At 40.3% G+C, this 24,838-nt stretch overlaps 1 protein-coding gene across 1 annotated transcript in view; it reads right to left on the bottom strand.

Moving 5' to 3' along the window:
- Nucleotides 1-4,415: 4,415 nt before the first annotated feature.
- Nucleotides 4,416-24,838, bottom strand: part of Ptgfrn (prostaglandin F2 receptor inhibitor) — an 82,998-nt gene continuing 62,575 nt past the window's right edge. The window contains exons 7-9 of the mRNA XM_063256159.1: nt 13,386-13,490; nt 9,235-9,540; nt 4,416-7,812 (exon numbers count right to left, since the gene is read on the bottom strand). Of these exons, the coding sequence (XP_063112229.1) occupies nt 7,646-7,812; nt 9,235-9,540; nt 13,386-13,490 (578 nt within the window). The 3' untranslated portion in view covers nt 4,416-7,645. The remainder of the gene's footprint in view (nt 7,813-9,234; nt 9,541-13,385; nt 13,491-24,838) is intronic.

Below are 24,838 nucleotides of genomic sequence, written 5' to 3'. Positions count from 1 at the left end.
CATCAAAGGGAATTTGTACCTGTACATAATATATCCTGATTTTTCTCTTTCCCCAACCCCCTCGCCTCCCTTCATCCCTTTGTTCCCATTTTTTCCTTTTTTTTTTCTTTTCCTTTCCTTTCTTTTCTCCTCTCCCTTGCTTGTTCCCTTCCCATTTGAACATTTTCTTCCTATTTCCCAGTATCTGTTAAACATTTTGGTCCTTATTTACCATTTTGCTTTCCCACACCATAGAAACAATGTGATATTTAAACATGGGAAACAGAGCCTTTGCAAAGGGAAAGGGTGCTAAGACTTGGACGGGGTAGGGAGGGGAGAGAGGGGGAGGGGACAAAAACAGAATTGACAGACTATGTACGGGACCAACTCCTCATAACAAATGTAACCATTATGCACTGCAAAGATGTACTAATAAAAATGTTTTTTAAAAAAGCTCAAAATCAAAAAGAAAAAAAAAAAAGAGGAAGACTTGGGCTTGAATTAAGTCTTAAGTTCCTAATCTATAAATGTGGGGGCAATTACAGTAGAAATTCTTATCTGACATTATTAAAGCTGTCAGTTTTTGCATTGTGGCACTGGCTTCAAACTCAGGGCTGTAAGTATGCTAGCAAACTCTCTCCCAGTTAGCTGCCCACTGGCCCACTGTGCTGTTAGTTTAACATTTAAGAGGAAACCTCAGGTGACGTCAGAAATCATTTTTTTAAAAATGTATCAAAGTTTTTGCCACTTAAACCACATACATGCACACTTATCAGCTCTTGACAGGGACCCATGTCTTTCCCTTGAATACAGGTCTGTTCCTGGAATCTCTTTACCATTTTCTTGCACGAACCAAACCTCTGTCATCTTCTCTATAATTTCATGCTTGAATTCTTTAAAACAGAGTAAGAACTTAGACGTTTGTGGAGCCAACAGAGTACACAATTATTCCATGTTCTGGTGACCCCCTGGTCCTACCCTCAACCTTCAATCTTTTAAATTATTTTGCCCATATCTTAATTGGTAGCATGCTTTAGAATTTTCTTTAAGGCGGGGATCAAACTCATGATCTTGTGTTTGCTAGGCAGGTGCTTATGCCACTGAGCTAAATCCCCAGCTAGAACTTTTTTATCTTATAGCACTAAAACTCAATACCCACTGGACAATCATTTCCCCTTCCCTAGTTCTTGGTAATTATCTTCCATTCCTTCTGTTGCTATAGTTTTTTACTACTTTTAGAGATTTTATATGAGAGGAATCATATGTATTTATTCTTGTGACTGGCTTATTTCACTTAGAAGAATGTCATCATGGTTTATCAGTGTTGTATATCAAAGACTTTTTAAGATTACATCATGTTCTATGATATCTATATACTGCTTTTTCTTCGATATAGTATGTACCCAGATGTGGAATCATAGAATCACCCGTTAGTTCTATTTTTAATCTGTTGAAGAACATCAATACTGTGTTCTTCCATGGTTACATTTTACACTCTCACCACAGCGTGTATTCCAATTTCGCTTCATTCTTGCACGAGAATAACACTTCCTATTTTCTGTTCTGTTATCAGTGGCCATCCTAAGGGGTATAGGGTAATATTTCATTGTGGCTTTGATTTGCATTTCTCTTATGGCAGCGATGCAGAACAGATCATCTCTTCATATGCTTGATGACTTCTTGTATATATTCTTTGGAGAGTTGCCTATTCAAGCTCTTCACTCAGTTTATTTAGTAAACGAAGTTCCTTATACAATCTGGAAATTAACTCCTTAGCAGAGAGATGATTTGTAATATTTTTCTCATTCTATTAGTCGCCTTTTCATCCTGTTGATTGTTTCCTTTGACATTGTTATGGTTCCGATCTAGAATGTCCTCCAAAAGCCTCAGAGCTGGGACTTCTGGAAAGCGACTGGACCACTGCAGCCCTACAGCTAACTTATGGCCCCTGGTGGGACAGCGCTGGAGATGGGTCACTGCTGGGGATGTGACAAGGAAGGGTCCACCTCCCTCCCAGACCCTCCCTGCTTCCATGATGTGAGCAGCTTCCCTCTGCCAGGCCCTTCCCCCATGCCCTTCCTGCCACGGAGTCAGCCAACTGTGGACTGAAAACCATGAACCAAAATAAACTTTTCCTGCTTTAAGTTGTGGGTGCTGGATTTTTGTTCCAGCAATAAGAAAGTGACTAAGGCAGACATATAGAAGCTTTTTCCATTTGTCTATTTTTAGTTTTGCTGCCCATGCTTTTGGTGTCATATGCAAAGAACTCATCACCAATTTCAGTGCTTTAAAGCTGTCCCTATTTTCTTCTAGGATTTTTATAGCTTTATTCTTACACTTAGGTTTTAGTCCAATTTAGGTTTTACTTTTAGTGTCACATATATGAGTCCAACTTAACTTTTACATATGAATATCTAGTTAACCAACAGCATTAGTTTGGTTTTTATTTTCTTCTCCAGCATTGGGGATTGAACTTAGGGCTTTGCAAGTGCTTTACCACTGAGCTACTGCCCCAGGCCTACCAATAGCATTGCTTGATACTTCTTTCTTTGATAATCACATCTCTTGGTTTACATGCTATTAAATGAATACATAGAGTCCAGCAAAAAAAAAATGTATATATGCTTCAGGAAAAATGTGCATATTGATACATCACATTAGTACAAATTACCTTTGGCCTCTACAACTACAAGGGGTGCTCAAAGTGGAGGCTGTTAGCTTCCGAACACTCATCAGTACGGTGAACTGTTGTTGGGGTAGCCTTGGTTATTGAGATTGCTACACAGGCATTTTCAGTTTCTTCTCTATGGGTCAGCAGATAATGGGTTTCCTGTGATAAAACGATATTCTCTATTATCCCTTCTATGGGCTAATACCAATCTGTTGAAAAAGTATCATACTATTTTTCTTCTCCTTACACGTATATCCATTTTTTCCCTACAAACTCTGTAGTGGCAGTAAGCAGCACTGCTGCCACACGGCTTGGAGAACGCACAGCAAGACGCAGGAGCAGCCCCTCGCTCGGTATGTACCTTAGCAGGCTGCATGCCCCTAACAGTGAGGATGTATTAATTATGTCATCTTATTTTATTTTTGATGCTTTCATATTTGGTATTTCACTGATCTTGAAGACACTGCCCCTCTTTGAGCTGGCCAACTCCTACAGACAGTAAAGAACTCAACAGGGAGCATGTTTTTCCTAGGCAAACCAACCAGTCCGGAGCCCACACTCCTCTATCACACTCAGGCCCACTACCCTTTTATCTTCATCCCCTCAAGGCCAGACAGCTAGGGACAGTCCCTAGCCCCAGAACATGTGGGAATTAGTCAACCTAGCCAGTCCCAACCCTGTTTACTCCACCTTGCTCATTTCCTCCTCTGAAAAATACAACAAAGGCTCTCAGCTGTTTCTCCTTGTTCTTTCTCCCCCTAGCCCTGGCGCTTCCCCAGGTGGCCCTCTACAGCATGGCATGCTTCCTTCTCTTGAGATCTAGGCCAGGTAATATCTCATTGTGGTTCTGATTTGTACTGTTCATGCTTTCAAGATGCTGAGCCTCTTTTTATTATGTGCATGGTAGGTGTGTAAGTAAATTTTTGTTTTGCTTTTCAGGAAGGAATGGGTTCTCTAATAGGTAGGGGATTTGCATATGACACCAATAAAAATACTTGCTGCATCAGTAAGTATTTTGACATGAGCAGATCCTCCTGGTTCACTGAGAACCATGTAATTTTCGGCAGCAGACAAGTTAGCTATGCATTTAGGATGTCCAAGTGCCTCCTATATGCCTGGAACAATGCCAATCACTGGGCATTGTGAGTGACGAGGACACAACTCAGCCCTGAATAACTCACAATGTGAGGTGGTCCCCGGACAGAGGAAACACAAATGAGCCCAACAGGATAGTGAGCTGAGGAGGCCAGCCAAGGGCAGATGGCTAGGCTTTCGGCAGTCTCTCCCGCCCAGGTGTACTAAAGACAGTATTCTGGGGAAGAGGACTGTTTGTTCTCACACTGCAGAGGCCAGTACCTTCTGCTCCAGCTTGGCTCCACCCCACACCATGAGTCAGAAAAACCATTCTGTCCCAGTCATAATACAGTCATGAAACACTGGTGTTCGTTTCCTCATCTGCAGAGAGGAATAATACTTAACTTCTCTTTCCTGAAAAAGAGGCCTGAAGGTCACAGAAATTCAGCAAGAGATAAAGAGACCATTCACAGCCACAGGTTCCTAGCCCTCACCTTTCCACTGGTGGGACCTCAACATGGACCCACCAAATCCAGTTTTTCTTTTAGCATTAGTGAAAGGTTACAGTGCTTTTACAGAGTTCAATAAGATGATAAAGTGCTAAGGTTGCAACTGAGATTCACCCACAATCCCTCACGATGGAGAACTGGAAGGGAAATAGGCTAATATCAAGTTCCTCACACAACTACAATTTAAATTAAACATCCTTTAATGAAATAAAAAACAAATGGTGCATTGCATAATATTTGTGGTCACAGTATAAAACAATACAATTAGTTCATATAACATTGGATATGGACAAAAATACATAGGACCTTTTCTTTGTCTACTGAAAATCTTGCAGATCCTTATGTGCCACACTAAAAAGAAAGAAAGCCAACCTGTTCTCCTAGTGATCTGCACATGTATCTATCACTGAGAATGTGGTCCAACAGCGGAGGAGAACTTACCCAAATCCCAGTTCCCTTTTTCCTCTGCTGTCATCAGGGAAGCGAAAAAAAATTTTCTGAATGTGGCAAGTTGTGTAGTATTGCTTATTGTTCCTGCCAGAAAGGCTCAGTCTTTGGCTCACAGATGTCAGTGACAAAATCATGGCTACAGGGAGTCTGCAAAGCGAGAGGCAAGAGCCACCAGGGAAAGAAACACAGATCTGGGCAGGAGGGAGCCGCACAGCTGGAAGGAGGGAAACACACACATAAATACACCTCTAAATGAAGAATTAGTTCAGCTGGTGAGTCAGAGTTCCATTGTCCCATGAAAAATCTGAAAAGTTCTTAAAAAGCCAGAGTTTGCATCTTTCTTTTATTTTTAAAAAGTGAAACATGTATGTAAACATCATAAAGTAAACAATCTAAAGTAATTTTGAGGCTTCTATCTGAATATAGCTTCGGCTCTTTCTGGATACACCTTTTGATTAGGAAAAAACCCAACCTTCCATAGTTTCTTTTTGTCAAGAAGTGCAATTTCATCCATGTGAGACCAGGCTCAGTCACTCCTTCACACACGCCCGTGCTGCTGGCAGCAGCCTCTCCCAGAAGAGCACTTTGTGGGAAGCCCTATTTGGTACAAGAGCGCACCTCACATTTAAAACAGACACACATCCCAAGCAAGTTTATGTCCCTGGAAGGAACTAAGTCCTTGGTGCGATGTCCTGGGATTTACACCCCCTCTCCCTGCCCCCAGATGACTTGAGGATGGAGCAGGGATATGTGGGAGTCAGTGCTATAACAATTCAGCCTTGAACTGCACCATCCATTTGAAAGGAAAAGGTACAACATGTGACCACATGGCCCTTTGACCACCACCATGTGTCTCGTGTGATGCACCCGATCCTGTCCAAAGCTAAGTACTTCTTCCTCTTACTAAAAAGGACCTGGGGTATAACAATTTCCGATCTTCATTTGGTAACTGTAAGAGTTCTAGGGCACCGGCTGCTGCTAATACAACACCTGCTGCTCTAACTCCTGTTTGAACAATCATCTGTGTCCCACCCTCTCTGAAATAGCACACATAGCCAATAACACATAGAAAATACCCAAGTCTACTGCCACCGAAGTCTGTTTCCTCCAGTCTCTCACTGGGGTTGGGCATACCTGCTGCCTGTTTTCCCACCACACTTGAGTTCTGGAACCCAACTATACTGCGACCATCAGCACAGAATCTAGTATTTCTATTACAGCAATGGTCCCCATTGTGGGCAAAAAAAGAAAAAAAATGGGAAAACTAGTTAGAAGTCTGCCTCTGGGATTGACTCAGTGATAAGCAGAGACCCAGTCATAGGCAGCAGAGAGAGGGGAAGGAAAGGAGATGGAGAACAGGGAGGAGCTTGGCTCATCAGCCCACAGTGACAAAGAGCCGCACATGAATGGCTATCATTTTGTATTACTTTATTGCTCAAAACAAACGAATCTTTTTCTCCTTTGGAAGACAGAGCAGTATTAGATCCTTTAGAGCCAGGATAAAAGCACAGAGGGATTGCAATTAGGGCAGGAGTTACGGGGAGCCTCAGGAAACCCTACTGGGATGTTTCTGCAAGGCCAGTGCAGTGTGGGACGTGAGACACTTCAGGGAGCTGGGGCATAGAGGGGCACGCTGCTAGTGCGGAAGAAACTGGGGACCTAGAAAATCTCTTCTGTCTCCTCCTGATGGGAGCAGTCAGGCAAAGGGACTGCTCGCAACCCTACTTTACAAGCCTTTCACGTGACAGTAAATTGCTGGGTTTCCTAACAGGAAAGCAAACACACCACAAATATACCCTCTCTCACTAGCCCCCTGCAGAGGATCTTAAAAAGACTTGAAGGACTGAAAAGGTCACAGAAAATACACGACTCCTCCAGGCAATTTCAGAGCCCTTGAAGTCAGTCAATCTTGCAAGCAGCAATTTGCCTTCACGTGAAGGAAGTCAAGTGACGTGTGAAGGACATGGCGTTTCTGAGGGTCCCCTGCAAGTTCCTTAGTGGCCAACACCTTTGCCTCATGAAGGGCAGAAGAGGGGATGGAGGGGCTTCTTCAGCCTAGCATCGCCCGGAATCCACTGACCTCCTGGCTCGGGCTGCATAACCCTAACCTCCCCTCTCTCATTGGGGGCCCTGAGGCTCCGCAGTTGCAGATCCTTTGAGAGAATGTCTGTTCCCTTCTGGTCCCCTACTTCCTCTTCTTCATAGAACTTCTAACTGCCCTGGACAGAGGTGGCCGTGTATTTATAGTCTTCATATTCACTCTTAAGGCGAAGGTGGCAAGATAAGGTGCTTGGTGGAAAGCCAGATTCCAGATTCCAGGGCTGCCCTATCAGCACGCTTACAGAAAACGATGCAAAAGAAATGGAAGAGGGGCAGAGAAGAAAAAAATGCATCTGGGCTCAATGAGAAGTTACATACTCCAAGTTTAGATTTCAAATGTAGTCTAAACGCCTGGAAATAGGGGATGGAGTAGGGTAGTTAAGATCACAAACCAGCCTTTGGCACAGTCTGTGTCACCTCTCACCTGGGGGAGAGTCACAGCAGCTCTCCCCAGGTGAGCCCCTACCATGGGCCGGCACAATCTCACCCAGGATAAAGAACTCTGAACGCCATTACCCCTTCCTCACCACAAGCCCGCGCAACAAAAGTGATCAACACACTCAAGTCAGAGGATCTATAAGCCAGTAGGGGAAAAAATCAGACGAAGGTTAAGCGTTAAAAAGCTGCAGCTGGGAAAACACACACTCAATTGTTATACATCAAAGTGCTGTGGGTAGAAGAGCTGTGTGCTGGTAAACATGTCCGCGCTCAGAACTTGACATGCAGAAAAGAGTGAGCGCCAAGTCCCACCTGAGATTAGAGAGGACTGGTTTAGTGTAACACACTTCCTTTTAAAGTATCACTGTCCTCTTCTCACCCCCACCGTCCCAGAACATCCTCTGTCCCTCCCTGTGGCCGCCGCCTAGTCCATCTCCATCGACATGAGCCGCCGGCGCTCCCGCCGTGTCTCCTGCACCTCCTTCTTACAGCACCAGTGTGAGCTGCAGTATCCAATGAGGCAGGACAGGAGCCCGATGACCGTGGAAAGACCCACACCGATCAGCAGCGGGTACTTGAAGGCATTCAGCACTGGGAGGGAGAAAACAAGGGTGAGCGTCAGTGCTGCCAGGAGGTGGCTGGGGACTGTGGCCTGCCTAACTTCTGCAACAGGATCTCCCAGGGGATCAGACCTCATAAACCGTGCACCCAGCACTGCCTAGCACAGTGCTGCAAAGAAGACGACCTCGGCCACTGACAAAATGAGCAAATATCTCCCCATACAGTTCTGTAGAGTGGGGAGCACAAAAAAGATTTTGCTTGCTGTCTTTGAATGTCAACTTGCTTTTTGGGTTTTGGCAGAAGATTGATTTTTAAAAGTCAGTATAAGGGCACTGCACATTCAGTAGCAGATGCATCCTTTAAAAAACACTGCATAAATCAATTCTATGCATCAAATAACTGAAGTGTACTAAGAGAGTTATTTTAAGTAACACTATAGTAAATTGTCTAGCAAATTGAATAATCACTACTCTACTTGTTTGGTAAATGTGGGTTTTCATATACAGTAACTTCAAGCAAGGAATTTCCAAGACACAAACACACTATAGATGACAGAAGTTTCAAATATGTGCCACCACGGTTCAGATGCTACTCTTGAAGCACTGTCTTCCCTTTCCTCTGAGTATTTCACTTCTTGGGTGGGTATTGCTGAGCCAGGTCCCTTTAGATTTTCACAACAGCCCTGTGAAACATTACTGTCTCATTTTTAAAAGAAAGGAGACAATTGGAAAGGCCAAACAATCTGTGGAAGAGTCCAGAGTTCTCAGGGCCATCTCCCCAAACTGGCATATCACTAGGGAAATACTCCTCAGGCTTCTACTAAACCTGGAAGGCACCAAAAAATTTTATTCTCTCTGTGGGGTTATCCCAATTAACACTTATTTTCTGTACTCTTCTGTAGATGAAGTGTTTTTTATGAACCAAGAAACAAGTTCCCACCTTTGATGTCCAAGGAACAGAGTTCTGACCATTCAGTTAGGTTGACCTTGATGGCCATTAGGACCAAAGGAACTGGAAATCATCTTCCCATTTGGGGGTTCTGTGAAGTCCCCACTGTATGCTGTGAACAGGGAAGCAATGGCAGCCAGTACTTAATGTGGCTTCTGGAGACCTGAATGATCACTTTCAATGCTACTCTCTGCTGTCCCCTGGCAGAATACTTGCCAAACTTAGGACACTGTAAAGTAGGTTTCTACAGAATTTATTGAAAAGACAAAACCTTGAAATTCTTTCCCATAAGTCTTGAAAATCATTTTGCGCTCCCAGCATAGGACAATAGAGCTGGGAATGATCAAGGGCTGGCTGCTGTCCCTGAGTCCACTCCAGGCCCAGCCTATAGAGAAAGCAAGTCAGATGTGTGGAACCACAAATCTCAAACCATGGAAGCCTTGATACGGCAGCTGACACAGCACGAAAGACATAATGCCAAGAGGATCTGTGCGTTGTGCTTACCATCCATCTTCACAGTTATAAAGATGGGCTTGGAGAGGATCTCTGTCTCCTTCTGCCAGGAGCCTGTTGGGGACTTCACCCACGGAGTCACGGCACAATAGTAGTTTCCAAAGTCCTGTTCCTCGGAGCCATGTACTTGCAACAGAAACTCCAGCCCACTCACACGTTCCAGGCTAAGGTCACTCTTCCAGTCCCTCCGGCTAGTGGTCACAATCCCCTTCCGATCCAAGGAGGACAGGAGGACAGGATCCTTATCCAAACCAAAGGAGTGCACCGCAAACCAACTCACATCAAAGGCCATATTATCTGTGAATTACCAAACCGAGGCCTGAGGTCAATGCAATGAACCAGAGAGACACACAGCTGCCGTGCATTTAACATGTGTACTGCCAGCCTGCTTTGCTCCACGTGCATTTGCATAGCAGGCCTATGATGAAGGGACTACTATATTTGCCTCTGTGACAATGCCACTTATTCAAGGTTATACAACTCACTCCAGAAAATCCAGCTTTAGGGTCTTAAACACCCTACTGTCACCACCCAGCCTGAGCAGTCACAGTGAGAAGGGTCAGGACTAACTAAAGTGCCTCCATGGACAGCAACGAATGTAAAGCTGATGGGTGGTGACACTGTACACTGTCTCCCAAAGAAAGCAGGTCCTTCAACATGGAAGGCAGAAGAACCCAAGACTAGAGAGATTGAAGTCATAAAAAACAACATGGACATAACATTAACTGCACAAAATTTAGAACTGTAAACAATCTAGATTTTATTGTTCACTGCATTTTTTTTTCCTTGCAGAAGTGGTTAAGTTCAAAACAAGAGAGAAAAAAACATCAAGCTGAGAAAATTGAACATAGTTTAACAGTCCCAGTGAGTACTGCTGTGGATCGTAAAGTAGTCTGCAAAATTAAGGTTCTAACAGCCTCAAATAAATTAATATGGGCATAAGAGAAAAAAGACACTGGCACAAAGTGGTAATTCTCAAAGAAGATGGAAGACAAGCACTCGGACCTCATCTCTTCATTGGTACCAACTAACATCAGCTGTCTGCTTTGAGGTTTATCAGACAAGCAAGTGAAATCCACTTGACAGTATGTACGGATGTATGCATGTCATATGTACCTGTATATATAATGCAGCTTATACAAGAAGTAACGTATCTTCATTTAATAAAAGTATACTAGTAACTTCAAAAAGCATTATAATGTTCAGAATGTTATATATTAAAAAAGAATTCAAGCTTAACTAAAAGCAGAAATTTCTACAAAATTATCCCAATGACAATTCCTTTTCTGCTCACTCTGAAAATCTAACACAGCATCTCCTTTTTCTCCCTATCACCACACTGTGGAACCTGAGCATAAGATTTCTTGATCCCTGAATATAAGTCATCTCTATTCAAAAAGGCCAGCTCTGAGGGGGTCACAAGATTGCCATCAAGTTCCCCATACCTGCAGGTTTTGGGGGCAGAAGGATATCTTGACCATGCCCATCTCCTCAGTGAAAACTTTAACTCCAGACTCTAAACTCTGGATTCCCTGTGCCTTCTGGGGTTGGCTACATGGGCTAAGTCCCAGCACCAGCAATCACTAGCCATGTGACATGGGTGAGTCACTTAAGTTTTCTTTGTTTTCATCTCTAGAAAACTTAGTTTTCTTCTCTATCACCTGAAAATCACAGCACACATGCCTAAATGAACTACCTTAATAAAAATTCTTAGAACAGTATCAGTGCTCAATAAAAAGCTGGTCACCATGAACTCATCCCCCTGCACACTTCCAATACTTGGTCCCAAAAATAGACACTGCTCATGGGAAGGGCACCACTCCAGCAGCAGATGCTGTTGGAACCCTGAGTCCCCATTCCCTGCTGCAGGTGCTGGCTGCTAAGGCTCTCACACCGTTACCTTCTCCAGAGGACTGGGCTTACCTGACAGAAGCCACATCCTGGACATGCCTTGCAGAAGTTAGGAAACATACTCCCTGACCCCTCATGCTCTTTGGTAATAACTGACTTCAGGAGGAGAGAAGAGCTTGGTCCTCTCGCTCAAGCTGAGCCATGCTCTGGAAGCACTCATACCCTCATAGCCCCTTGCAGACACAGATTTGTTCTGTGTTTTTAACCTCTGCCTGACTTCTTCCTCAGCTCTACTCTACTCCTTCATGGGGCTCTCCAGAGAGAACCTCACCAGTGGGTCGCTATGGGCTCTGCTTCTAGAGAAGCTGACTCACGGCATGACCTGTGCTCTGCCACCTACCTTGGCACAGGGGCACCTTACCCCTCAGCCCACTTATGCAACTCTCCAAAAGAGAATTCCCTCACAGTCTGCAGGATGTGTGAGAAAAACTAAATTATAATGTGTATTTAATTATTCAAAATCTTCCACCCACGCAGTCCAAGAGTGCAAAGTTCTGGAAAATTACGATCTGCAAGATTATCAGCTACCTATAGCTTTAGCAATTACACTGGGGAAAAATATTTTTACACTAAGGGCAAAACTGGTGACCCATTAATTTACTGAGGAAGAACATTTAAATGATTTGTTTTGTATACATTACAAATGAGATATAAGGATGAAAATGGCATATAACTTTTCAGAAGGATTTCTCTGCCCTTTCTCTGGCAATCTCTTCTGCTTTTATTTTCATTTCCACTTCTGTATGGCACCTTTGTATCTTCCATCTTTCACGTCTCAGCGCAGTAGTGGCTACTCACCTAAGACCTGTTTCCTCATTCCATAGCCCCATGACCCCATCAAACCCATCAGTTTGATGGGTTTCTTTCTTTTTCTTTTCTTACATCTCCCACATTCTTTTTTTCCCCTACCTCTAAAGCTCATTCACATGCAGCTTCCCTAAGACACCTAATGTTGGAATCAATCAGTAAACTACCTGCTACAGGTCAAAGCCAGCCCACACCTGTTTGGGTAAACTGAACTCCATTGAACACAGCCAGGCCCATTTACATGTTTACATTGTTATCTATAGCTGCTTTCCTGTTATCGTGACTGAATTGAGGAGCTGCTGTAGAGACCATCTGGCTCATAGCACTAAAAATATTTCCTACTGGGTCCTTTTCAGAAAACACCAAACCAGCACTATCAGAAGTCCTACAGAAGCCAGATATGCACTTGGTCAGTGGCTTGCTAGTACACCCAGGCCTTGCAACACTGGATGCCCATTCTGACTACTTTAAGCCACTTCCTTTTGCACTGGTACCTGTCCCTTCTTCCCAAATGAGACCTGTTTCTTGTGCCCTCACCACACCACACACACCCCCCGGCCACACTTCCAGCAGTCTCCATACAGAAACAAGGAGAACCTGCACAGTCGGTCCTTTTGAAGATGCAAATCTGAATGAGGCCATGACTTTGCTTGCATTGGTGTGGGCCAGCACAGTGCCCAGGGCTAAAATGAGCAGAGGAGAAAAGGCAGCCTTTTGTGAGTCAGGTTCTTCATGGGCTCTTCAGGAAAAAACAGAGGTGGGTACAGTCCTGCTAACCAACAGAGGACCCTAAGAATAGTAAATGTTCTTTCACACCTTAAGGATCAAAGGCAAGAAAGAGGCACCATCTCATCATTGAATGGAGCCAAGCAGAAAAGGTGTGAGATGGTCCTACAACTCTTAAGTATGCTGTTGGTAACATTAATATTTTCTGTAAAGAAATGATTTCCTAAAAATTCTATAATTGCACCCCCTGGTAACTTGCTGAAACTCTCTTATTTTGTACTGCACTTCCTCATAATGTTAATTGCTGTCTTGTTATGTCCTTAACGAGGCTGCAAACTCCATGAGGACAGTTAGAATTTTGTTTACTCCTGGATTCCAGCATTTACAGCAGCACTTACACATCGAAGGATCTTAGTAATATCTGAGTGAACAGATGAATGAAAGACACAGAGAGGAATTAAGTCCTACTAGCGGGTTTCACATCAGTGCTAGAGAGGACCAACTGAAATTTAAATATCTGGACATGTTTCTAAATCATCTAACAGATACACGTTACCATTCAACCATGGCAGTATCAAGCTTGGACTATGGGAATAAACAATCGAATCCTTGGCTTCCTGCTGCAGAGCAACACAGGAGGAATGATATGAGAAACATTTTCAAAAATATGGGGGAGGGAAAAGAGTGGAGGGAGCTACCTGGATCCAGTGCTCCTTCGACAGTGATATTGCAGACCAATTTGATTAGATCTCCCCGGGTGACCGATGGTGTGTCTGAATGCACAGAGGCGTTAAATATGGGACCTGGAAAAAAGAAACACGGTTGTTATTCACTTGCTCAATGTCCAGCGCCATTTCTATCCTTATCATGGATGTAAATTTGGTTTTCTTTCCTGGGAACTTTTCTAGAAACTCATAGATTGGCATTCTATGATTGGTTTTCATCTTTTCAGAGGGACACACGCTTCAGGCTTTACCCAAATAAACTTCAGATTAAGATTAAACCAAAACAGAACTCTTCCTAAAGAGTTACCATCATGTCTCATTTGAAGGCGACCCCCTTATCCTGTCCCAGTTACAGCCTGGTTTGGTTTTGGTCCTGTGTGGTTTCCTGTAGGCCAGGTAGATTGGAAACCAGAAGGACAGGGTCTAAATTACAGATGGTTCTGAGCTCAGCGAGTTAGTGGCCTCATTGTATTATGCGGGGTGCTTGAGGCCAGGGGTTTCTCTGTTTAAAGGCTGAAATCTAGGACTGAGGGAAAAATGCTGACAATCACCAAGTTTCTATAAAGAGTGGCAGAAGCACTTGATGTCTCCCTCCAGTTTGCCAGGGGAAACTGAGGCAGCCTAGATATTCCTTCCAAAAGTCTGCACAAGTTGAAGATGCAGGGAATATATAGGAACTCTACTTTTTATTCAATTTTGCAGTAAAGTGAAAACTGCTCTATAAGTCTAGTATAACAAACATAAAGCCTCTATCCAGAAGGGATATGTCTTGCCTACCTCCCTAAAAATACTGTAGGTGTATTTATTACTTTTAACCAATCTATGAGAGCATTTCACAGCCTTAAGCCAAGTGAATACTAAGAGTTCAATGTTTATCTTATCATCCCAACTCCTAAAATCTAGGAACAGGTAAACCTTAAAGAAGGTTCCCGAACCCTATGGGATTCCCAATGAGTTCCAGAGAAGAAAATACAGCCATGGTTGCTGAATCAAAAACTCATTAGAAATTAAGGATACAGGTGTTACTATTTTCTTGTTCAGAAAGGAAAAAATACTTCAAAGTACTTTTTTTAAAAAACAACCAGAAGAAATGACCATGAGACTATAATAGTCGAATTATCCAATGAAGCAATTAGTTAAAATGGCTAAATTTTCACTTCACCTTGATGACTAGTAAGACACATTTACCTGATTGTTTTGTAACACTAAGCACAGAATTAATTTGTGTTTTTCTGGGCAAAAGGTAAAGGATGGGTATGGAATACGGAGCACCACGGGGCAGACAGCCGTGGTAGGGACTGCCAAGGGTTTTGACTGACTAGAGAGCAGCAGAGGATTTAACAGCAGAGGGACAGAGATGGTAACAAAATGGCCATCCCAGGAACCTGGGTCTCCTTCTGGACATCATCTCCTCCGTCAGTAGGCTCTCAGCTCCCTATTGGCCTGGACCAGCTCTTCCTGTATTAGTGAGGAGGCACAAGATTAGGCTAATGCTCTGAGCTGGCTCTGTGATGACAGCTGGGGACATAGTGGCCATCAGTAAAGTCAAAGCAGTGCCCACCAGGGTGAATGAACAAAGAGGATTACATTTTTTCCTCAGATTAGAAATTTTTTGGTAGCCAAGTGTGGTGGTGCATGCCTGTAATTCCAAGTGAATGGCTAAGGCAGAAGGGTTGTTCCGAGTTTGAGACCAGCCTGGATGACAAAGTGAGCTCAAGACCAGCCTGAACTGCACAGCGAGGCTCTGTCTCAAAACGAAATGAAAAAAAAAAAAAAAAAAAAAAGTTCTCATAATGATTTCTGCTTCTATTGTTTTGAATTTGAAAATGCAAAGAAAGACTTATCTAGCTTGAACAAATGTCATTTTTTTGTATTTCCAAAGAAAACCTCCGATGCCTGAGGTCAGAAGTTACAGTTCTCATTGCTCCTACTGGTCATGGCTGTGGGAATCAAGAGGCAGTTTGTGCTACGGCTCCCAAAGTGTACCAGGCTGGGGAAGAAGGCCTTCATTGTAGTGAGGCATTCACAGCACCGGATTCCTTCTAAAGAAATCAATAGCTCACTGTTAATACGTGTCATTATCCCAGGCTTAGAAATATTTTCATTATGGTCGATTTCTGTGGTAATGCTGTTTTGTGAGGGGATTTGTCTGGTTAGCTTCACGGATGACAGACTAAGGCATACACATTTTAAGCTAACAACAAGAATCACTACGGGTCCCCTGATTCCTAGTCCACATAGTATAGTTTTTAATACAAATACTGACACAGATTATGTTTTAGCCTCAGTCCTAGAAAAAGATGTTAATAACAGAATTTTTTTGAAAGCAAAAATTACAAACCATTTGCATGCCCATCAAAAGAGTAATGGTTACACGAGATACCACGGTAGCCATTGATGATTTTCTATCATTTTGATTCAAAAGCTAATAATGCATTTATTCTTGGTTTTGATTGGTTTGAGTCTTTTCAATCATTTGATCGCAATATGTATGAAGATATGGACAGCTATTTTAAAGAAAACAAGAGACATTATAGTAGCCATTATTAATTTCCTAGTGTCTGGTCTTCAAAGCTCTTAAGGCTCTCATTCTTTTGTTTTGATTGCTTTTATACTATTCTGATTTGTATTGACTTATTGTGTGTGAAGGTATGGACAACTATTTCAAAGAAAACAAGAGACATCATGGTAGCCATTGTTGATTTCCTTCTATCTTTTTCTAAAACCCTGGTGTTATATGCATTGCTTTATTTTGCTGTTTTGTTCTGTTGTTTTGTTTTGCTTTATTCTCTTTAAAATAAAAAGAGTAATGGTTAAGGAAATTTTACTACATATTGTCATTAAATCTAATATTTACCTAAAATTTATTGTACTAATAAATATGTTTATCTTATAAAGTTAAAAGGAGAACAAAAGCAGTTCATAAAATCATATATACAGCCTGATCTCAAAGTCACAAAGAAAATATGTAAGGGGAAAACTCCATAATCAATGACCAACACAGATTAATATCCATTTGGTAGAATTATGGGTGGTTCTATTCTCCTTCTTTCTACTATTTAACTCTACTTTCAAATTTTCCATCTTAAGGAGACAAATTTTATTTTCATTATTTTATTTTATATTAGTCTTTTTTGAGATAGGGTCTCGCTATGCAGTTCAGGCACTTTGTAACACAGGCTGATCTCAAACTCACAATGATCCTCCTGCCTCAGCCTCCTGAGTGCTGATATTACAGGAATGTACCACCATGCCCAGCTAATTCTCTTAAAAGAACAAAGCCACACCACTGAATTTAAATCCGATTTCCCCTCTTAACACTTGAGTCAGTAAGAGCTATGATTTGGCAAGCCCCCTTGGGAAAACCAGTCTTCAAGAGGGGAGTACCTGGATCAGAGGACAGGGAGGTAGATGCTGAAAGACCTCTTTGTTTGTGATTCAGTGAGTACCACAGAATTTTAGGAAGAGAAGACTCTTCAGTTCAAATCAGTGTTTGCTGGGGGCCAGTCAGGGAGACAGCATTATATTGGGTGCTGAATTTGATGACAGTTTTTTCTAACTGAAATGTGAACTTGTCAAGACAAATTCCATAAATTAAATAAACTAAGAACACTGGGCAGTCTCTTCAGCTTGGAAGCTATGGTGATTTTATCTGTTATGCTGCGATTTAAAGAATTGAGAAATAGATTTAATATCTGTTCCTCACCCTGAAATAGATACAAAAGATTTTATATCTCCCCTCTCCCATATAACAGTTTAAAAGATCAAATAAAAAATGTAAAACAAGATGTAATTGACTCCCACAGAGCAAAATAGATACACAAATACAAAATAAAAACAATATAATCATCTCTTCTCAGCAAACACAAAAGCAAACATATGATAACACTCAACATCTCTCCATGACAAAAATACTCAACAGACTAGGAATGGAAGGAAACCTTCTCAGTCTGATAATAAGCATTTATGAAAAATCTCCAGTCAGCATGATATGTAATGGTGAAAACCTGAATGCGTTTTCCCTAAGATCAGAAATATGTCCACTTTTGTTACTTCTATACAACACTGCATTGGGGCTCTAGCCAGGAAAATTTGGCAAGAAAATAAAAGGTATTCAGCTTTGAGAGCAAGAAGTGAAACTATTTCTGTTCACAAACTGTATGATACTGTATTTTAAAAAGTATAATGAGAAAAGTTGGTAGGAACTCATAAAAAAAACTATTAAGAGCACTAGATATATAGCTCGGCAGCAAAGCACTTATCTGGCAAGTGCAAGGTCCCGAGTTTGATTTCCAGTACCCTTCCCCAAAAAACTATTAGAACAAATGAGTTGAGCAAGGTTTGGGGATATTAGAAATTTAAAAATACACATATTGTGTTTCCATACAATTGCAAAAAAAAAAAAAAAAAAAAAAAAGCTGGGAAGTCAGTTAAGAAAGTGAGCCAAAAGTCATGGCTCACACTTGTAATCTCAGTAGTCAGTGGAGTGAGACAAAAGGATTGTAGGTTCAAGGCCTGCCTGAGCAACTTAGCGAGATTGTCAGGACAGAAAGATAGGTAAGAAAAGAAAAGAACAGAAAAGATAACAAAACAAAAGAAGCTGGGGAGGTACCTTAGTGGTACAGAACTTTTCTTGCATATACAATACTTTGGGTTCATGTAAAAGAGAAAGTACATTTACAACAACATCAAAACAATAAAAAATAGGATAAACCTAACAAAAGAAGTTCAGTATTTGTACACTGAAAACAGATAACACGGAAAGACATTAAAGAAGACTTAAATTGATGGAAAGGTATTCTGTGTTTATGGAGAAGACAATGCTGTTAACGGCAACACTACCCAAGTGTTCTACAGACTCAATACGACCTCTATCAAAAGGGCCAGCTATTTTTATTACAAAACTAACAAACTGGTCCTAAAAGTCACATGAAAATGCAAGAGATCCAGAATATCCAAAGCAATCATGAAAATAACACAGAAGACTCACCATCACTGATTTGAAAATTAACTACAAGAGTTCTACCTATTTTACCTTCCAGTAGATTTACTGTTTCTGTTTAACATTTAGATCTCTGAATCATTCTGATTCCAGTTTAGTGCATGGTGACAGACATAAATCCAGTTTTAGTCTTCAGCATGTGGAAAACCATTTTCCCAGCACCATTTATTAAAGAAGCTATTTTTCTTCCAGTGAACATTTTGGCCCCTTTGCTAAAGATTATGGTGGTCAAGTGTGTTTGGATTTGTTTCTGTACCTTCTATCTGTTCTACTGATCCTCAAGTCTTTTTTTTTTTCTGCTATTACCATGCTGTTTTTATTACTGTCGTTCTGTAGTATAATTTCAATTCAGGTGTTGTGAAGGCCCCCTGCCTTTTCTTTGCTGCCTAAAATCGTTTTTACTATCCTAGATCTCTTCTGGTTCCAAATGAATTTTGGGAGTGTTTTCTCTAGTTCATATGTTAGGTATACTCATTATATTTTGATTTGAGCTTGCATTAAATCTGTATAACAATTTGAGAAGTATGACCATTTCACTATGTTGGTTCTTTCCAAGATCAATGGATATCTTTCCATTTTCTATTATCCTCTTCAATCTCCTTTTTCAGGGTACTGTAGTTTTCAATGTTGGGATCTTTTACTTCCTTTGTTAGATTTACTCCTAACATTGTTAGATTTATTTCATTTTTTTCTGTGTGATTGTGAAAGATGTTGTTCTAGTTTGCAAGAGAATATATAGAATATACTTAATATATGACACATAATTTATAGGATCTTATAATATTCACACAATAAGTCAAATGCAAAGCCAGGCAAGAGATCTGCCCATGCGCTAGAGACTCAAAGAATCCAGTTGAGGCCCCAGATCCCATGGCAATGTCCTGCTTGAGTCCAGATGAAGATCTAGAGCCCATGGCCATGTCCTCCACAAGTCCAGCTGGAGGCCTAGAACCCATAACAATGTCTCATGAAAGTCTGTATCAAGGATCTGCACTAGGAAGGCCCAAAAGTCAGTGGTCGAAGCTAGAAAGTTTACCGCAGTGGGGTGAAGGGTCTGTGCCACTAGGCTAAGGGATCTGCACTGGAGCCAGGAAGCAATGCTCAAGGTAAACACCAGAGGTCCCCAAAAGAGAACCGCAGCCATCCTCAGCAACAGTGAGGACCTGAGCTCCTACAGTGATGGGAACAGCTGAATTCGTATCAAGAAAGACAGCTCAACAAGCTTCTCCAGCAACAGCACGACATCCTCCCCTCCAGTCCTCCTTTTACGCTGTGGGCAACAATCCTCTGGTGGGCCTTCAACACCCAGAGCCAAGTTTGCTCAGCTTACCTGGTGTTGCAAGTTCACCATCGGTTAATCCACCACAGGGATTCTTTCCTTAGTTTCTCTCTCAGTGAGTTTGTTATCTGTGTACAGGAATGCTATTGATTTTTGAATGCTGACTTTGTATTCAGTTATGGGACTGAATTTAGTTATTAAATCTAGAAGTCTTTTAGTGGATCTTCTGTGTACAGCATTGTATCATCTGCAAATAATGATAATTTAACTTCTTCCTCTTGTTTTTTAAAATTCCTCTTATTTCTTTCTCTTGTCTAATTGCTTTAGCTAATGTTTTCAGAACTATACTGAACAGCAGTGGGGACCATCTTTCTCTTACTCCCGATTTTAGAATGAAACTTTTCAGTTTTGGGCTGTTTAGTATGATGTTAGCTGTCCATTTGTCAAAGACAGCTTTTATCAGATTGAGATAAAGACCATCTACTCCAATTTTCTGTAGGGATTTCATCATGAATGGGTACACTTCAGACATTTACAGTTCAAGGTCTACTGATGGGCCTTAGGACTATATTCTTAAGTGAAATAAACCAGACAAATGTATAAATATCGCGCTGTTTCTCGTGTGAGAAACTGAAAGTGTAAATAAGAACAAACATATATAATAGATATTATGAAATTGGAAAAACTGTTCAAAAGGATAAAGGAACAAGGGAGACGGAAAGGGAAAAGGCAGAAGAGAAAACAAAAAAATGAGAAAAAAAGGACAAAATGGAGACAAAGTTTTGTAAATATGGAAAGGAAGAGGGGTTGAAGGGAGGGCAGGGGAATGGGAAAAAAATACACAGGTACAAATTTCCTAAGGCAAATGTGATGGTTATGAATATCTAACTGTACCAGTAAACTAAATAATATTTAAAATAAAACACTGACCAAAAGATAAAAAAAGAAACTGAACTACAAAGCTACAATATTCAAAGACTGTGATACTGGTGTAAGGCAGAAATATAGATAGATTGCTGGAATAGAATTGAGAAACTAGAAATAAGACCTTACATTTAGGATTACAGGATTTTTGACACAGTTGATAAGCCAACAGGGAAAACACTGACTTTTCAACAAATGGTACTAGGACAACTGGGTATCTTCCTGAAAAACTAAATAAATAGATAGATAAATAAACAAAGTTGGCTCTCTTCTTTGTTTCACATACAAAAATTAACTCAAAATAGATCCACTGATGTAAAGATAAGAGCTCAAACTATAAAACTAGAGAAAAGATAGGCATAAATCTTCACTATCTTGAACTGTGCAATGACATATTTTTTATTTATTTAAGAGAAAAAAAGCAAAAGGGACAAGTAACAACAACAATACAGGCTTTCAAAACAAGATAATAGGAATTTAACAATGGTTGTATTACGGCATATTGCTATCTTCAAAAGGGTTCTTAGGTTACCAGATACAGACATGCAAAATTGGTCTAATCATATGAGTATTAACTGTTCTTTTCCAAGAACTAATAGAATTAGTAGTATCATCTTAGCTATCTTGTGTATGTGTGTATATATATGAATATATCTGTATATAAATCTCTATATAGACAGACATCTATATATAGACTTATCGATAGATATATACAGCTATTTATAGATATATTTAATCTATCTATATAGAGGTATATACAAATTTATATCTTTTTTCTTTTCCCTTCATTCTTTCCTCCTTTGTCTTATCCCAGTTACTTTTCCTCTTTGAACAGTTTCTTACTCTTCCACATATTTATTGTAGGTTTTGCATCTTATTTACTCTTTCAGTTTCTTACACTAGGGAGACAATACAGTATTTACACATGTGAGTTTATTTCACTTATGAGTATGGTTTCAAGTCATGCCCATTTACCTATAAAAGCCTTGATGCAATCTTTCTTTATAGCTGAATAGTGGTATAAAAATACCACATCTTTTTTTATCCATTTCTCATTTGAAGGCATCTGGGTTGTTTCCAAGATTTGGCTCTTCCAGATTCTGCTGCTATAAACCTGGGTACACATATATCACTGTGGAATGATGTTTTCAATTCTTCTAGGAAATGCCCAGAAAAAGGATAGCTGGGTCAAATGGAACATCTAATCCTAGCTTTTTGAGGAAACTCCACACTGATTTCCACAGTGGTTGCACCAGTTTATACTCCTACCAACAATGGAGAAGAGTTCTTTTCTTTCCCCGTAGCCCCTCTAGCATTTGTTTTTGGTTGATTTCTTGATCTGGGCCATTCTTTCTGGAATAAGAAGGAATCTCACTATTGTTTTAATTTGCATGTCTCTAATGACTAATGATGATGAATGTTTTCATGTATTTATTTGGCATTTGTATTTCTTTACCTGAGAAGTGTGTATTCATCTCAGATACCCATTTTTGAACTGGGACCTTGAATTTTGGGGGCTGGTTTTTTTAAAAAAAAATTCTTTATATGTTCTAGATAGAAGTCCTTTGTCTGAGGGACAGTTGGCTAAGATATTTTCCTAATTCATGGATTTTGAACCTAATTTTAAAGGAACCATTTCTAGCTCATCTGTACTTTGACATTATAGGACATGATACAAAAGTTCTCAGAAAAGCAAGCTGCAGAGGATTCTTTCATTGAGCCCCCCCCCCCCCCCAATCATGCTCCCCTCTACCAATGCCTTTGTATAATTCCTACCTTCATTGACTCTGGGCTGGTCTACTGGGACATTAGCAAAGGTGATACAAGAAGCAGCTTTAATTGGCTAACCATTTTCACCATTTGCGGGTTTTCTTTTCACTCTGTTGGAAATTTCTTTTGACATGCAAAAACTTTTTAGTAAAACAAAACTCCAGTTTTTGACTCTGGGAAGTATTTTCCACGCAGTTTGATTTTTGTTCATGAATTGTCTGCCTACCCCTATGTATTCAAGATTTCTACCTACTCTGTCTTCTAACAGATTTAGTGTTTCTTTTTAGTGCATGGTGATAGGCATGGGTCTAGTTTTAGTTTTTGGCATATGCAAAGTCAGTTTTTCCAGCACCACTTATTACAGAGACCATCATTTTTTCCAGTGCATATGTTTGGCCCCTTTGTTGAAAATAAGGTGGCTGAGTGTGTTGGTAGCTGTGGTTGTATCTTCTAATCTATCCTTTGATCCTCAGGTCTGTTTTTATTCCAGGACCATGCTGATTTTATCACTGTAGCTTTGCAGTATAATTTCAAGTTGGGGATGGTGATGCTTCCTGCCTTGCCTTTGTTGCCCCAAATTGCCTTTGCTATACTAGGTCTCTTCTGGTTACAAATGAATTTTAGGAACAATTTCTCTAGATCTGTGAAATATGCTAATGGTATTTTGATTGGAATTACATTAAATTTGTATAACAATTTTGGGAGAATGGCCATTTTCACAATGTTTGTTCTTCTTATCCATGAATAAGGAATGAATGACTTCTTAAATATGACACCAAAGACATAATCAACAAAAAGAAAAATCAGATAAATTAGATTTCATCAACTTTGCTATTTCAAGGAATACCATTAAGAAAATACAAAAACAACCTATAGAATGGGAGAAATTATTTTCAAATACTAATGTTTATGGCAGCATTCAAAACAGTCAAAAAGTGAAATAATCTAAATGTTCATTAAAAAACAAGTAGCAAAATAGAGTTATCTCCATATGATGGAAAATTATTTAGCCATAAAAAGCAACAAAGTGCTGATACATGCTGCAACATAGATCAACCTTGAAAACATTGTGCCTAAGGAAAAAAAAAACCAGCTATGAAGTCCACATACTTCATATGACTCAATTCATATGAGATGGTCAGAGGAGAGAAATCTGCAGTAATACAAAGTAGATCAGTAATTGCCAGGGTCAAGAAATAAGCAGATGAGTTTGAGACCAGCTTTGGGCTATAAAGTGAGCCCAAGGCCAGCCTGAACTGCATAGGGAGACCTTGTCTGAAAAAGACCAAAAAAAAAAAAAAAAAAAAAAAAGGTATGCAAATCATATCTCAATAAAGCTATTAAAAACAATCAAATATATACATCAAAGATGTCTATGCATTATCTACTCTAAATCTAAGGGCTTTCATCAATATTCAGACTTTATTCATTTAGATTAAGAGATGCTAAAGAATTATTTCATCATAAAAGGTTAAAAATCTTATAGAATACTCACTTTATTATAGCCTAGTTAAATGTAAAACAAATGCAAATAATTCAACAAATACATTTGTTATACTGATTCAATTAATGTTAAAATTTTTATAGGTGAGTATGCAGATGTATATTCAGAAATTCCTTACTGGATCTTAGGGCAGCGTCGGTGAAAACTGTTAGTATTAAAGTCACAAATGATAATCCTTCACAGTAATATTCTGAACAAGATTAGGGATTTAAAACTTATTTAATCTTCCTACTGAAATATAACTACATACACAGATTTTTAAGAGGATCTTAATGAATTATATAGATGAGGTACTGAAAATTGAACCCTGACTCTCTGCACCGAGTTATAACTCCAGCCCTTTTTATTTTTTATTTTGAAACACGGTCTTCCTAATCGCCCAAGCTGGCCTCAAATTTATAATCTGCATGTCAGTCTCCCAGAGTTTTGGTGATACTGGTGGATACTCAGCCAGTAAGCTATATTTGTGTTTGAGAGCAATGTACATACCTTGTACACTGATACCTATGCCATCAGCAAAAGTGGACCTTTATGCATTATGAGATAACACATTCTAATTGCCCCCAAAATAATTTCAGAACAGACATAAAAATGTCCTCAACTTTCCCATAGATAACAGCATTAATAATCATTCTTAACCAATAAAGTAGATAGATACATTAAGTTATACCACAGTAGCTCTGGTGACTAACTGTAGGAATTTTTTTCTGGCAGTCTAACAGCAAGGCAAGAAACAGTTGGGAATGAAACACTGCTCCGATTATTTGGACCAAAAACAGAAGTCACCACCTTCAGTCCTGCAGAACCCTAAGTGCAGAAAGTCACACAAATGGGTAACACTGGGATCTCAGCTCTCAACCTCCCAATTTTGGCAAACCATTTAGCCTCTCTAGAAGTTCAGTTCCCTGCTTTCTTTCTTTATAGTCCACCATGATCTCTAAAGAATC

The sequence above is a fragment of the Cavia porcellus genome, unplaced genomic scaffold (assembly GCF_034190915.1).
Source record: "Cavia porcellus strain 051 isolate PalLab524CR breed Dunkin Hartley unplaced genomic scaffold, mCavPor4.1 scaffold_1, whole genome shotgun sequence".
NCBI lineage: Eukaryota > Metazoa > Chordata > Mammalia > Rodentia > Caviidae > Cavia > Cavia porcellus.
Note: the sequence above shows the minus strand (reverse complement) of the source record. Positions and strands in the feature narration are given on the sequence as shown.